The 17,579-nt window shown below is 37.1% G+C and overlaps 1 protein-coding gene across 1 annotated transcript in view; it reads left to right on the forward strand.

The window, feature by feature from the left end:
* LOC126470042 (oxysterol-binding protein-related protein 8) overlaps nucleotides 1–17,579 on the forward strand; it is a 228,000-nt gene that overhangs the window by 182,485 nt on the left and 27,936 nt on the right. Inside the window, 1 exon segment of the mRNA XM_050097538.1 lies at nucleotides 6,581–6,724. Coding sequence (XP_049953495.1) covers nucleotides 6,581–6,724 — 144 coding nt within the window.

Genomic DNA, 17,579 nt, shown 5'->3' on the forward strand with positions numbered 1-17,579 from the left:
TTTTTGCCCTGCTGACCATGGGAATGTGTACTGCATACCTTGGCTTTTTATGAACATCTACCGCATTTAAACTGCAGTTTGCATGAATCAAATTGTAGTCTGACTTGAACTGATTTCAAAATTGGACAGAGTCTCAACAATAATATATGTTTCTGCAGGAGACAGTCACTACATTTACGTGTGATACAGCTTCCAGAAGACAAGAACAGAATGTTGAAAACAGTTTTTCACTGTTGTGTTTACAGGTAAAGACCTGAATTGGGTTTGCTAGTTTGGGAAAATATGTCATCTGGTAATCAGCTGTTCCAGTTTCTGATTTAGTCAGCACAATGGCTCTTTCTAATTATTAGAGGTAGAGAAATCCATACTCAGTCTAATACTTCTACTTCTCCTTCATTGCACAAAAAGTTACTCTGTTCAGATTAGCCAAAAAAATTTTTGAAGCAAGACACAACCATCAACCCAAGCTTCTTTCAAAAACTGTTGTGCGTGAAAGTGAAAATCAGTTGTAGAAGTGGAAATCCAGCAACTATAACCACATTTCCAGAATCGATATGGGAGCTTTTAATATATTATTGGTTGGAGAGCAAAGTTCTGTAATAGTCGTTAGGTTTATCCTACAGATGACTTGCACCTTTCTGTTAGGATAAGTAGTCTAATTAACTTGCTTTGGATTATTGCACTCCATATTTCTGATCTGTATTTACTGACTTATAAGACAAGGCTTTTTCCCAAGTTTGCGATATGACCAACCAGAAGTGGTATTGAGAATTACGTTTATGAAGTCAGTCTTTGGGAACCCTTATGTAAACATAGCACTTAAAAGTCAAGAAAGGGGGCTAGTGGTGTACTGATACGTTTTGTGCAGAAATGTCGTCACCACTCGCCGTGAGGTACAATGGGTATAAAAGGGGACGTGTCAGCTGCTGGTTCTACACAGGCAATAAAATAGCAGTGGATGGACAACATGTTTGAAAGCAAGAGATGAAGCAATATTGTTTCAGTCTCCCATCCACATAGATGTTGTAAATCCTCTGTGTATTTGGGGGAGAAAAAACAAGTGTGTTCTAAGATCCCACCATGACTGCAATCTCGGAAATAACATATTCAGAAGCAACAGCCAGATATTTGTGGCAACCAAGATTATAAATTTTATTGATTCTCATATGTAGAAATACATTGAATGTTTTCTTGCCTCTCGTTGGTTACCTGAAAGTATCATCCCAGAAATGATACCGGTGGTGGTGGTGAAAAAAAAAACAGTGATACCATAGATGACTGACTTAGATAGTGAGTAAAAAAGGACATGCAGATAAAAATTGATGTGAATCATTCGTTTGGTTTGTTTTATTTTTCCTCGTATTATCAAAATGTAGACAATCAGTAAATGGCATAAGTTTAGAATAGGTGTAATGTTAACTTTCTTTGACAGATTCTTTATCTCGGTAAACTAGTTGGTAATTTTGATTAGTCGGGATATGTTGAAAATAAAATTTTCTCAATAAACCTCTAACAAAAAAGAGGGTCGTCTTATGTTTAGGGTCAAATCATGATGCGCAATTCTTTTTGTAACACTGTTTTTATGGTATTTTGTCAACATATTTGTTGCAGATACTATTTACTTGAAGGTTCCACTTCAGATTATTCTGAATAAATATACACAGATACAGGACTTCCTCATATGCCATCGTACATAAGGATTTGGGGTTCTAAGCCCATTCTTTTCCTTCACAATTGCTTTCGTCCTCTCTTCTTGGGTATTCCAAGGGATCATTTTCCTTTTGGTGCATATTGATTAATGTTTTAATTTCTCTTCTGTTTGCAATTTGATATTTATGTCCATTTCAATACTCTGCAAGCCACTATGAATTGCGTAGCATATGGTACTCCACATTATATCAAATATAGAGATTTCTCCCTGTTCCATTCATGTTTTAGAAAGGGTTGTGTTATAGTTCAATTGTGAACTGCAAAATCCTGTATAGGATACAAATTAACCAATTAATTAATTAAGATAGCCATTCATCTTTCATGTGCATACTGTTTTCAACTTTCACCCTAGTTTTCTTTGTTGACTTTAGTTCTAAGCTTACTTTATATATCACTCATTGGACCCCCTTTATTAATTTGGTTCAAAGGAATATGAGAGTCCAGTTTCATTATATCAAAGACAGTATGTGTTAGCCAATTATCTTGCTTGCAATTTTTATTTTATTTCATGCTACAAAATTTCATATGACTGTGTTTCTGCAAGACATATCCATGTTAGTTACATTTACCTTGGTTATATGACAGTAACCATGAATTTACAGTTTAAGAAATAAACTTGGGTATTTGCCCCTCAAAGCATTGTATTTGCCGTATAGTGTTTCGTTGCTGTTCTGAAGCATTTTTTTACCCTTATTTCTACTTTCATCATAGCCATTTTCAACCATAGTTTTTTATGACACAGTCTTAAAATGTGATGAATTAGTTGGTTCATATTAAAAGATATCTAAATGTAGGTGAGAGGTGTTCATAAACTGAAAATCATAAAAATTATTTCGCATTTAAAAGTACATGAGAACAATTTTAAAGTTATAGAAAAATGCAGCATATAGGTAGCAAGCATCTTTTGGGACATTGTTCCTGGAAAACAGCATTCAAAAAATTAGAACAAAAGTTTTTAAATAAAAACGGTGTAGGATCACATCTAAGTTATTAAAATTTATTAATCAGGTGACCAGTTTCGATCATGCTATGATCGTCGTCATACCATTAAAACTCTGTGAAAAGAGTAATACAAAGTTTGAGGACAGGACTTAGGTATAAATTTAGATAATGTAACTAATTTAAAGTGTTATTCCGTATCTACCCATTATGGTGGCTGGAGAGAGTGAGAAGGAGCAGCCGGCTTTGTAGTGACAGTTAACACTACTGACCAATCCACAGTTGTGTGCTGTTAAGTAGTGGAGGCTCTGCCCACTGTCTCCCACATAACATTTTTTACAGCCAACGGTTGCAGAGTATGCCATAATTTCATAATAAGATTGCAGTAAAGTATAATTATTATAGATGTAATTGCAAAAATATAAATATGAGATGGTATATAAATTATGCAATGCAGAGAAATTTTGTTTATGATAATCAAAAGGAACTAGTACCCCATAATGTGTGGTATTTCAACATGGCCTGCCCTCTGTAGGAGGTGCAATAGCCACACTTAGTCCAAAAAAGGGCTGGCAGGATGTCAAGTGTTTACCTAGAAGATGAAACCTGAATTGATACATACTGTTATCCATCAGAGATGTTATATTATCAGTGATGGCCAGGCACAAGCTAAAATAAACAGGAAAATGCATCATCTTTTATGACAGTATATCATTATTAATCACAAACATTAAGCATAAATCATACGTCAAAATACATGATACATCATAAAATGAAAGTGAAGTTGTGTAAGCTAAATGTAAACTGTAACATTATAAGCAAAATTGAAGGTTAAATATTCCTCTGTCAATTTAATAAAATATTGAAATTTCTCATAATTAGAGGTAAGAAGGAGTTAGAGGTAAGAAGGGGCAATCTGTAACTGATTTGAAGAAAATTTGCTAACCAAGATCACATTCAGTACTTTTGAATGTGATCTTGGCTATTAAATTTTCTTTAATAAAATATTTATCATGAAGTACACGTAAGTATTTGACATTTTAAAATAATATAACAAGTGGCAATAACAGAAATCACTAAGATATCGACAACTGTTTAGGAAGAAAGAACAAAATTGATGTATTGTTTCTTGTCAGTTGACACAGCATGTACAGTGAAATATCCATAAGTATTTGTACAAATGTATAAATCGTGACATCATATGAACACCAGTTTGTCATCTAGGCAACAAGGTATAGTTGAACTGTGGTGTACACAGTCATTGTCAGTGTGAAAAAGGCTGTTTAATTTAGTATGGAAGGTCATTAGGTAGGTGAGCAAGGGTAGGCTTAAAAGTAATGCACATATGCCTGTAGAACATAAACAAAAACTATTAGGAAGATAAGGCAGAAAAGTACATATAATACAGTTTTTAAGCTTCAGAATCGTGTATTTATTTTTCAGTATAATCACCATTAAGACTAACACATTTCTCCCAATGTGGAACAAGTTTTTTTAATTCAGTAACTGAAAAATTTTTCCGACTTTTCTCAAATCTAGGACTTGACAGGTGCCTTCACATCATCACCTAAGGTATAATGATTACCCTGGAGGTCTCTCTTGATTAGAGAAGAAAAATAAAAATTGCAAGGCCCAAGCTCGAGGGAGTAAGGAGGGTGTGGAATCAGTTCAAAGCCCAGGTTTTGCAGTGGTTCTTCAGTTGTGCATGAGGGTGTGGATGAGTGTTGTCATGTTGCAAGATGTCATGTTCAGTTATGAAGCCAACACATTCCGTGAATATTCCAATAGGGTTTGCAAAATGTGTTTGAATGATTTACCAGTCATTTTGAATCAAATCATTGATGAGTTTGTGATGTTTATCGTCAGCGACAGTGATTGGACATATGCTGCATGTTGCCTCAACAATAACAGTTTTTTCAGGCTCGCAACCGTGAAATTTTAGTACACACCAATTTACAGTAGACCTATCAATAGCATCGTCACAATAAACAGCCTATAAACAATGATGAGTCTCACTAGGAGAGAACACATCTCCTTCCTTTCACTGCTCAAAATATATTGGATGAATACAACGCATTCTAACTGTCCATGCATTTGGAGGGGGGAGGTTACCTACCACATCAAGGTCAAGGTCATTTTGTTCGTATTCTACAAGCATGTGTTCATTACTTACCAGCCTACCATTGTAGTACAAGGTTATTCTGTACAAATGGAACAATATCATTGACATTAGTTACCAGAAATGTACAAGATATTTGCTGGAAATATTCTTTATTTTAAAAATAAATTTTTTGGGTTGCGTAATTTATATCCTCTCATATTTATATTTTTGTCATTACATCTATAGTAATTACACTTTATTGTAACCTTATTATGAAATTGTGTCATACTCTGTAACCATTGGCTGTAAATGACGTTAGCCGGAGACAGTGGGCAGAGCCTCCACTACTGAACTACAAATGACCATGCGTTGGTTGGCAGTGTTTATCATCACTACGTAACCAGTCTCTTCAGTTGACATCATGTGTGGATATGTAATTCTGTACTTTAAATTAGTTAGATTATTTTCATTTATGCCTTTGTCTTGGCCTTTGAAACTTTATATTTATTTTTTCAAGGAATTTTAACTGTCTAATGATGTACCATAATCAGAACCAGTCACCTGATTAATGAATTTTAGATTTTAATAACTTACATGTAATCCTACATTGTTTTTACTTTAAAAGTTTTATTTAGGTAGCAGCTGTTATGGACAATACACTGTTGGAGCTGACGAGAAGCTCTCAGATTTCCATCCCAGTGACACCGTTGATATATTGCAGTGCTTTTATGAGTGTCATATGCATCTTCTGGTGAAGATGGTGTTCATGACTCATCAAAACTTAGCAGGTTGTCAACCCTGCCACCATGTTTGGAAACATAGCTTTTAATCAGTATCTACCAAGAAAGTCTACATGCACACACAGGTGAAACTGTTCACTAAAGCAGTCCATGACTTTGCAGTTTATCACAGGCAGTGTGATGACAAATTCATTGTATGTCTTTCTTTACTTCTTACACAATTCCTAGGTAGTATGCATAGATCTTAGCTTTTATTTATCACTAGGGAAGAAAAGATCATTGTGAGTCAAAGTAGGTAGGTGTCCAGTGAGCCAACTAGTGTAGAGAACATTCCTTTTGGAATCAGGAATGAATGATGTGATGTCTGGTGTGACCTAGTCACATTGACGTTACACTCTCTCATCAAGTTCATATAATTTGGGCTGGAATGCTCTTTGTGTTGCAGTCACAGAGTCACAGGCCTTGTAAAATGATTTAGCAATGAGAGTACAGTACTCAGACAATCAACTCTTGGTGGTATTACTTGTAAAACTACAGATAACTATAAAGGTTTCTCCCACCACTATAGTTCCTCCACATTGCAAACACTGATCCCTCCATGACAGTCACTTTCATTTCATTCGTGACAGCCTCCAAAATCATAAGGAACTTCCACAAATGGCTTCAACATTGCTAGCAATAACACTTACTCTTTGTGCAGTGTCATCTTTAAAAATGAAAATATTAATCTAATGTGCTGTTCATTAATAAAAAATTCCATTTGTTCTTTCATTAAGTTTTTACAACCTTAATGTGTGTAAATGTGAGAGACTTCTAACCACATGTCAGATACATTAAGAAACAGTTAAAGCATTTCCACTCCTTACTTCAATTTTGTACCAAAGTACAAAGTTTTTTTTTCCTCCTTCCTTAACAGTGAAGTTAATTGTATCTTCTGTTTTGTGTTTGTATAACACATTCTTCATCTAATATCTGAAAACATTTAATTTATTCCTTTAATAATTTTGTAGTTCCTTCTGTATATGCTATTAATCACATGAGTATGTAATATCTTTTGTGTTTTGATATATTTTGTCCTTATCTTCCTCAGGAGGAGCAACTTCTGTGGAAGCCTACACCTGAGATAAAATCAAAGAGGTTGAAACGTTACACAGTTCCTATTGAACATCAAGGTGAATGTGAATCTGAAAATTTATGGCAACATGTCACTGCAGCAATTCTACGAGATGACCAGGTAGGATGTACTGCTAGTAACATCATCCATGTACATGTGGATGTCAACAGTTGTCATACAATCTGTTCATGGAATATAGTGATTTTTTGTAGCAGCAAAATAGTTGTGTGCAGCAAGTAAATTAAGTTTCAAATAAAATACCATATTGTATTCATTTCAGAGATTAAAATTTACAAGATCTTTGGTTCTTTGCATTGTCAGTAATCTGGTGGTATTGCATATCTCCTGAGATGTTTTAAATTAATCTAACAAGTTTGATGTGATGGAAGCTATTAGTTAGCAATTTTTCCAGTTATTAGACTGTATTAGAACAAAAAAGGAATGGTGTTGTATTACAAATAAAGGTTCAAACACTGTAGAACTGGAAAAGATAGGTGTGTGTGGGGGAGGGGGCAGCAGTTCTTTCAAGCATTTTAGGCTTTGCCCAGGTATGTATTTATTCCAACCTTCTGTTAGTCCATCTCCTCCTCTTTCCTCTATGTTCACTTCCCCCTCCCCCTCCCCTTCCCCACCCACCCACCCACCCACCCACCCACCCTCTCTCTCTCTCTCTCTCTCTCTCTCTCTCTCTCTCTCTCTCTCTCTCTCTCTCCCCCTCTCCCTCCCTCCCTCCCCCTCCCTCCCCCTCCCCCCTCCTCTCCTGTCTCTTCCTCACACCTATCTGTGCCCGTCTCCTCCTTCCCCTATCTCCTCCTCCTCTTTCTCTCTTCACAGTGTCGCCCCGATCCCAATAGAAAGTAGCTAGTTCTTACCCCAACAGCATTCTTTCCAGGTAGTAAATAATTTCTGTACCAAGTTAGATTGAAATCAATTCAGTGGTTCAGGAGGAGATGTGGAACATACACAGTACATACATACAAGTATCTCTTCTGTTGTGAAATAATTGTATCATTATATCTCAGTTCTTGTACTTGATTAATTCTTGGTACACATATCTGCGTGTTGGTCCATCTTTTGACTTCAGTGCAACAGTGATTCCATGTGACATGGATTTGACAAGTTTCTGGCGGTATGTGGCACCAGGTGTCTATTCATCGTTCACTCAATTCCCCTAAATTAGCCGCCAGTGTTTTGCAGACACAGAGCTGGTGCCAAATACTGTCACAGATGTGTTTCATTGGGTTCAGCTGTGGAAAATTGGGTGGCTAAGACACCAGTGTAAACCCATTATAGTGTGCTATCATATCGTGGTGCCTTCAATTGTTACCACATGTCCCTTGGATGCTTAGGCAAATGTCCCTCCATAAAGTAATATTGCCCCCACCAGCCTGAGTCCGTGGTGCAGTGCATGTTTCAAGCAGCTGTCTATGTGAATGATAGCCTATCTGGACACCACCATTGACCTGGTGTAACAAAAAACATGATTCATCTGACCAGGCAACATGTTTCCATTGATCCACAGTCCAATCTTGATGATCCAGTACTATCTGAAATTCTAGCTGATGTCATTGATTTCAACATAAGCACACACAGGGATCATCTGGTGTGAGGCCCAATGTTCAATAATGTGCGCTGAATGGTGTTTCCTGAAACACTTGTGCCTGTACTAGCGTTGTACTATGTTGCCAGGTCTGCCACCTTTCCAACTTCACAGTTCGGGCAAGCCTGGAATCTCCACATTCTGTGATGAGACACAGAGGTCATACACTTTGTTGCCTACTTGTTGTTCTGAAACAGTAGCACATAAACAGCTGACCAACAGCAAGACTTGTTGTTTTGCAAACATGCCCTTGATTCAACTACCCTCAATATTTTATTTGTTTGTGTTATGTGAAGAGTTTTATGTTCAGTCCTCCAAATACTATCAGATCTGAGTCAATTGCCTATATTGATGCCACTAAGGGAGTGAAAACAAAATGACGCACCTAATTTAGTTTTTGCTGTTCTAGTGGTATGCAATGATATTGTGGCACAAGGATTTCAGTATGTACCAGGACTGCAGGCATGCACCTACAAAACCGAAAAATTCAATTATGTAATTTTATTTTTTGTGTGATAATTAAAACTTTATGATAACACTTTGTATCTGAGTCAATAGATGTTAAGTGTTTTGAAATGACAACCTTTTAAAGTGAAACAATGGAAAATCAAGAAGGAATAATGTCAGTATTATGAAAAGGATAGATGGCTACTCACCATACGGTGGAGACAGATGCAGACAAGCTGTGTGTATATTCTTTCAGCGTGTTTAAAATCTTATTTTAATGTGCAGAAATGCATCCAATGAACAAACTGTGCAGGATATGTGACTGGAAGTGTTAATTATGTCACACAAAGCTAATTCTTTGTAACTGCACATGTTTCCAGATGAGAGAGATATATCTGCTAACATGGTTAACATGTTCTTTCCAGAATGTGAAGCCACTGTGAATACCTACAAGTAACCATTTTCTGTTCTATACTCGCTGGTAGTTGCAACAGCAGCTATTGAGTTTTATCCATATGACAGACATTTAGTGGTTGCAAATCAGTGCAATTCTTGCATTATATGTATATTCCAAAGATTAAATGCTATGACCTAAAGTAAATATTGTTGTATTAATAACATAACAGATGATGAAGTACAAGTAAATTAAGAGTAAAGGAGAACATTTGCCGAATAACAGAAGTGTTGAGCATGAACCTACAATGTGCCGAGTGGACACACAGTACCAGGATTGCATTTGACAGGTGGACTGCGATGATGATTGTGTTCGGTGGACTGGGTAGAGCGAGAAAGAGGTGGGAAGCAGGAGGAGGGGTTGGGGATGGCTAACTGGTTGCTCGGAGGGGGGCAGCAGGTGTGCAGGATAGGAGTGTGGGAGGAAGGGGTGGCAGGTGCACAGGCTAGGCACGCAACACACAGGCACGGCAGTCAGTGAGGTGCAGCACAAGATGACATGGAGACATGGGCTGGGAGAGGGTGACAGGACAGAGGAAGGGGAACCTTCTGGGTAGGGTATGGGGACGGTGGGTTAGCAGGGATTAAGACCAGTAGGATTACTAGAGAGAAGGATGTGTTGCAGGAAGAATTGCCATCTACATAGTTTGGAAAAGCTAATGTTGGAGGGAAGGGTATAAATGGCATGGTTTCTGAAGGAGCCATTGAACTCGAGCATGTTGTATACAGCAACATGTTGCACCACTGAGTGCACCAGCTTTTCTGACCTACATGGATGGTAATTATTCTTGCAACATACCCTTCTGTTTTCATCCTTTTGTCGCAACTTTTACACAGTTTCTGTGACTATGTCATTAAGAAAAAGTTAAACCAAAATATTTCTCTCTTTTGTTATACAAGTCCCAACTTGTATTTGCTTACTTGGTAATAATTAAGATACTACTGCATTTTGATTTCTTATTCTTGCCACATTAAATTTAGTATAGCAACACTTGTTTCAAATTTCTGTTTTTTAACCATGAACTACGTTAAAGAGAATACACTTGTATCACTATCTGGAGACCTACAAAATGTAACAATAACTATTATCCTCAACCAGGCTTACAAAGTAAACTCTCCCTCTAGTTCGAAACTGTATGGTGTTACAGTAATATTTGAAAATTTGAGACCAGTTTCAAATAAATTTCCCTACATTTTCTCTCCATTTTCTTGAATTAACATCTCCTAGGAGAACAAAATTATCTATTTGATTTCTGTTCAGCTCTGTTAGTCTGCCCATCATGACCACATTTTTAACTTTACAGTTCTTTATGGCATTGAGTAGCAAATATTAACTTGTAGCAAATTAAGTATTGTATCTCAACTTTCATTTTTGCTGTCGATACCATTTATTTCTTCTGTTAGAATTTTATCTGGTTTCTAGGGTCTCATGAAATGTTAATATATGTTGTAATCAATGCAATATGTGCTGTGGATTCTTCTGCTCCTTTAGTCCCCCCATCCCCTGAAGCTCCTGGTTTTGCAGTTACGCGTACTATTTTATATTCTGTTGTGGCTTGCCATTCCACCTGTATTTAATTCTGCAATCTTTTCACCTCATTGTGTCAGCTCTATTATTTTGAGCCTCAGTTCTTTGTTTGTTTTATTCAGATGTAGTGGCTGTAATATAAAGGGTGCAAGAAGACAATGTACAGTTGGTGACTGAATTTACAAGTCCACATGCCTTATCATTCTGCTAAACTGCACATCTTTGCTATCTCTTTCACCACTTAACATGCAAGGAGATGAAGTCTACCAACATATTGTCTACAGGCGTGAAGTCAAAAAACTGTCTGAACATTGTCAGACTAATGTAGATAATGTAGGAGACTATATTCCTGCTGACCAATTTATCTCTTGTTTTTATCTGCTGTGTTCAATAAACTAATGAAAAAATGCTATTTAGTATGCACTGTACTAATACAAATGCATTACAACTTATCAGGATGTTATGAAAAAGTCTTTTTTAAAAACACAAAATATTCCAAATTGTAACAAATCAGTAGGATAACATGAACTTTTGGCTTTGAAATGGCCTTTTGTATACATTCAGTCCAATCATACTAAAATAGCATTACAGGAAGGACTAACATAGAAGTATATAAATGTAGCAGTAAGGGGTAGCTACATAATTGAATGCAGTTTCAGCTCTAGATCCACACTGTTCAGAATCAAGGTAGCAACAAAATTTATTGGGGAAATAATGTCTTCAGGTTTCTTTACTGATTGTTGATCTTCCTGCTAATGGCTCTTTTGTGGAAGAGGTAAAAATATTATGTCCAGTAGCATACAACTGCAGCAGTCATCGCTCCCTTGATGTCCCAATGATGGCTGTGACAGAGAATTCACAGTGTATTAAGCAAAGTAAGCTTTTTGGACTCAAAATCATTAATTTTCTACCTGTGTGCCATCCCTTAAGTGAGAATCATTCAGAATGTTTAATCTAAATGACAAGAAAATATAGAGTGAATTTTACAAGATAATTCTGAACCACCCCTGGAAGTAAATCAATGGTCACATAGTTGCCCAATGTCTTAAACAATGTTGCAAATTCTCCATTAGATTAGCAAAAAGCAGACTACATTTGACTGAGTGAATGTTTTTCTTGAGCTGGCTAACACCAGGGGAGCTCATGCTTTGAAGATGAAGCAGTGCCGGATGCCACCATGTTGCCTGGGGCGATCATACCTACTGTAGGGTAATGAGTTATATTCGCATTTCTGTAACTATGATTTCAGTCCAAAGCATAATTGCAAGTAATATCCAGATACACCGACTGCAACTTGAACATTATAAATGAGTAGGGGAATTTATTTGTGTGGTTCACCTCTTCAGTAGCTGTTGTAGCTATTTTTGTCTTTCTGCCTTAAATGAACAGCAAACGAAAAAATTAAACTCATTTACCACAAGTGATTTGCATTTTTAGTATCACCAGATGCTATGAACATTGAGTAAATAACATTCATTTTAATATTATATACTTCAAAACAGTTTTCCTTATGAATGCTTTCTTTGGCATTACCTCCAACGTATAAGAACACAAAACACAGCGTAGATTACAAAATGCTAATACTCACAAATAAATTTCACAAGCTGTGAATAACACAGTTTCAGATCAGAAACGCAAACCATGCCAGGAAATCTTTCACAATGACAGAAAAATGGGACTCAAAAACTGCAAACAAAATTAAACATGTGAATGATTGCAGTGCAAGCTTATTCCGGCTTATGATAATGTGAAAGGAGAATCTTTTGTGATGAGAATGTGAAACAAGGTACAAAAAGTACTGATAGTAATGTCTCAAATATGTCATTTTTAAGTAAAAGTGTCATTCATTTTATAAAAGCCAAAGGAATGAAAAGTATCGCTACTCATAACGATTACAATAGAACTGGTAGTGGTGATTTGTCAATAAAAGCAAAAGTGATAAGTGAGTTTTTCAATTTGAGATAACTTAAAATAAAGGAATCAAAGACAGAAGAAGAGATTACTCTACGTGATCATGGGATGGAATTTCTATGCAGTACTTTGCTGTTGGCTCATCATGCTCATAGTTTTTTTCCCAGTTGTTTCACATTAATAATACCTCTACGCTGTCACAACATTCATAGGACAATTATCAAAGTGTGATTGTTAAAACAGACTGCTGTGTTAAATATTATCGGTGCAGAGTTTCCGGGGTATACTGGGGGTTGCATCTCCTTTACCTTCATAAATCCGCAGAGAGGAAAAAGAGCTACATTTTATTCATATTGTAAGGCAAAAATATCATACATCAATTACATTATTAGTGAAAGTAGCTAATGATATTATATTTTGTCTGTATATAGGGTATTTGTGAATGGTATGTTGCTATTCGTTTCAATTTTCCTCGCAGCAAATCTATAGCTTTTTCGTTATGTGATTAGAATGTTGACTTGTACCGTATTATTGAAATAGTTTCACTTGTGAATGTTAAGAGCCACAGAAATAAATAATTTTCTTGTGTGGTCAGATTTTAAAATAAATTTCAAGAAGACACTGCTTTCATTGTTATTCACTGATGCCATAATGTTGTTTGTTCACTTCTACATTCATTGTTGAAGAGATTTCGGCAAAGTTTGGAATTCTGTCAGAGTTTGAGTCAAACTAAATCACAAGATTAAGCAATATTTCTCATCACCAGCAAACAAAAAGATTGAGTTATTTGAGGGTGGTGATGAAACTGGCAGACATGATGAAAATAAGGAAAAGAGTGAAAATCAGATTGTGTGCCACTCTTATGCAGGGCTCCTGCTGAAATAGTGTTGATTGTGATTTTCCTTACTGCTGGTCAGTGGAACAGAAAGATGATTTCTGTACAAAGAATGAGTGGTTGATAGTAAAAGACAAGAAACTGGGGTGCAAAAGTTGTAATAAACTTGAGTCACTGGGGACAGAAAGAGGTAAACAAGGAACGAATATTTAGCAACAGTGGCCAACAATTTCAGTATTGCACAAAACAGGCCAGATAACATCTCTCTGGAAGAAAATCTTTAAACACAAAGTAAGTTCAGCCCATAAAGCTGCTTTGAAAATACAGTGTGTTTCAAAAAGAATATACATATTTCAAATGCATATATTTATTACATACAACATGAAACTTCACTCATATATTTAGGAATCTCTCACATTTAGATTACAGATGTTAAATACGTTATCCACCAGTCACATGAACAACATCACATTGATACTTGAATTTCGCCCATACTCAGGTAAGCAAGTCAATTGTCACTGGTGTTTCGGCAGTACAGATTCAGTTCTTCAACTCATCTAGGTTCTGTTGTATTGTCATTGCATAGATGTTGTCCTTAGTGAAATCCCACAAGAAGAAGTCACAGGGCACCAAATATTATGACAATATAGGCCAGTTGAGAAGTGGTAAGTCACTAGCTGTTTGAGGACCAATCCAGCGGCTTGATCGAGTTTTATTCACATATACAGGCACTTGGTGACTCCAGTGAGGGGGGTGCCCCATATTGTTGAGAAACGAATTTCAGACTTGTTCAGTCATGAAAACAACCAGTTTTTCAACATAGCAGGATACTGCTGACAGTTAACCGTGTTTCCATCAAAGAAGAATGAGGTGTAAAGAGATGCATGGGATATTGCACAAAATGCTTTGACTTTGGGTGAATTTCGTGCATGTTCAATGTGGGTTCTGTAGGCCTCAAATTTGAATATTGTGTATGTTTACTTTCCCAGTTGCTTCATTGCTTTATCACTGAACACGACGGGTTGTGCAAAAGTGTTATCATCCTCTATAGCATTCTGAAGCTCATCAGGAAATGCCACACACATGTGTTTCTCATGATGTAGACCCTGTAACAGCTGTAACTTGTATGGCTTCATAACCAACCATTGTCTCAAAACAAACCAAATTATTGTTGTAGGCAGTTGTAGCTCCCAACTGGCATGACAAGTAGATTTTGTAGGACTTAGTTGGAAAACAGTTTGAATTCATGCAACATTTTCATCTGAACAAGAGGTCAGCCAGGAATCTTTCCTTTACATACACATCCTGTGTCTGCAAATTGACGATACCATTTTCGAACATTATATTCATTTGGAGGATCATGTGGTACCTCAGCCTGAAATGTCCTTGCACAGTAATCAATTGGCAAACTCGAGAACACAAAAAGACTTCTACTGCGGAGCAGCAATTTTGCTATATGTTCCGGTAACCAAGCAAACAGAAGACATCCGACATCTGGGAGCAATGAATGTAGACTGGACAATGTATTCGTTCCTCCAATAATCGAACCATGACACAGCAATAGATAGTTTTGACAACATAATAGTTTTTTTTTAAATGCCCTGTCTGATCTGCAGAAGTGAAGACTCCTGTCAGTGTTATGGCACTGAAGAATGATACATCAGTAACAGCTAATGTTTTCAGACTGTATACAAAGTTGCTAGAAGGAGTCAACTATTAAATGATTTTTAGTCGGGAATTTATGTTCAGAAATGGAGGAGTGTACATGAATCATATTCTTCATTCTAGGTTTGTATCTTTCAACATAATAAGTCATACTGCTCCACAAATGAAAGCCAGAGTCATCAAAAATACACTGAAGCACCAAAGAAACTGGTGTAGGCATGCATATTCAAATACAGAGATATGTAAACAGGCAGAATACGGCGCCACAGTCGGCAATGCCTATATAAGACAACAAGCATCTGGCACTGTTGTTAGTTCAGTTACTGCTGCTACAATGGCAGGTTATTAAGATTTAAGTGAGCTTGAACATGGTGTTATACTCGGCACATGAGCGATGCAACACATCATCTCCAAGGTAGCAATGAAGTGGAGATTTTCCCGTCTGACCATTTTACGAGTGTACCACGAATATCAGGAATCCAGTAAAACATCAAATCTCCGACATTGCTGCGGCTGGAAAAAGATCCAGCAAGAACGGGACCAACGACAACTGAAGAGAATTGTTCAACGTGACAGAAGTGCAACATTTCTGTAAATTATTGCAGATTTCAGTGCTGGGCCATCAACAAGTGTCAGCATATGAATCATTCAACAAAACATCACCGATATGGGCTTTCGGAGCCAAAGAACCTCTCGTGTACCCTTGATGACTACATGACGCTAAGATTTATGCCTTGCCTGGGCCCGTCAACACCGACATTGAACTCTTGATGACCAGAAACATGTTGCCTGGTCAGACGAGTCTAATTTTAAATTCAATCGAACGGATGGATGTGTACGGGTATGGATACAACCTCATGAGTCCCTGGATCCTGCATGTCAGCAGAGGACTGTTCAAGCTGGTGGAGGCTCTGTAATGGTGTGGGGCTTGGGCAGTTGGAGTGATATGGGACCCCCAATGCATCTAGATATGACTCTGAGAGGTGACACATTTTTAAGCATCCTGTCTGATCACCTGCATCCATTCTGTCCACTGTGCATTCCAACAGACTTGGCAATTCCAGCAGGACAATGCAACACCCCACACATCCAGAATTGCTACAGAGTGGCTCCAGAAACACTCTTCTGAGTTTAAACACTTCCACTGGCCACCAAACACCGCAGACCTGAACATTATTGAGCATATCTGGGATGCCTTGCAACATGCCGTTCAGAGATGTCCACCCTCGTACTTTTACGCATTGATGGACAGCCCTGCAGGATTCATGTTGTCAGTTCCCTCCAGCACTACTTCAGACATTAGTTGAGTCCATGCCACGTCATGTTGCGGCACTTCTGTGTGCTCGCAGGGGCCCTACCCCATATTAGGCAGGTGTACCAGTTTCTTTGGCTCTTCAGTGTATAATCTAATCACATAACAAAATTTCCTTGATACCTGATGAAAGTTCAATATTCAGCCAATTGCTAGCATTGGTTATTTATTCTCAGTGATACCTGATATGATGAGCCAAATAATATTTTCCCAGATTTCATTGAAATATAATGCATGACAACTGAATGGATATTCAATGCTGTAATGAAAAATTAAAGACTAGGAGTTTTCACCAAGAAGTTTTGAATGAAAGTCTCATTTCTGTTGCCACTTATGGCATGACAGTAATGTTGGTGGAAAGAAAGGTGCTGTTTCATTGCTGAAAGAAGCTTTTCCACAAATTTTAAGTTGGCATAGTGCCAGCTGTAAGCTAGAAGTATTTGGTGACCTTATAAGAAAGGTTTCCCTTCATAAATCAATCATTTTAAATCTTCCCTGGGAAAGTTTTGCACCATCTACCATCAGTTACCTGAAAATGCCAGAGAATTACAAAGATGTGCAGAACAACTCGATAGTTTGCCTCTAGCTTTAGAAGTATTTCAGCAGTTTGGAGAAATTATATAGCACTAGTTTCACATTTTACTAGTGCTAAGAGTGATATGTCCAGAGATAACACTGATAGGAAAATATATGAACGTCTTCTAGAGAAATTCACTAATATTTATTTTATGTTGGATCTTGGTTTAATGTATGACACACTACAAGAATTGCCTGACCATAGTTACGAACATTCTTCATACAGCCACCAAAAAGATAAAAACACAACAGAAGAGTATTTCAATAGAGAAATGTAAATAGAGGTCAAAATTACCATGAAGGCCTCAAAGCAAAGGAACAATTGCAGATCAAGTGGATTTCTCTTCGGAAAGGAAATATTTTAGGTGTACTGCTAGGCCTAGTTTTCTTGTCCCAGCAGCATTTTATGAAAGGTTATGCAGGCAAATCAAAGATACACTTTTAAATGATGAATATGATATTTGTCCATGCACTAAAGTAATGGATCCTTTTTGACAATCCTCCAGTAACTTTAGACAAGGAAGTTTTTTTTTTTTTTTTAAATGTCAAAGATCCAGATTTCTTGAGAGAAAAGTGATCAGAGGATTTCGAGAGTTCTTAGAAGAAAATAAATGCTCAGATTCTCTATTGCCTGTGATAAACACAACT

The sequence above is a fragment of the Schistocerca serialis genome, chromosome 3 (assembly GCF_023864345.2).
Source record: "Schistocerca serialis cubense isolate TAMUIC-IGC-003099 chromosome 3, iqSchSeri2.2, whole genome shotgun sequence".
Lineage (NCBI taxonomy): Eukaryota > Metazoa > Arthropoda > Insecta > Orthoptera > Acrididae > Schistocerca > Schistocerca serialis.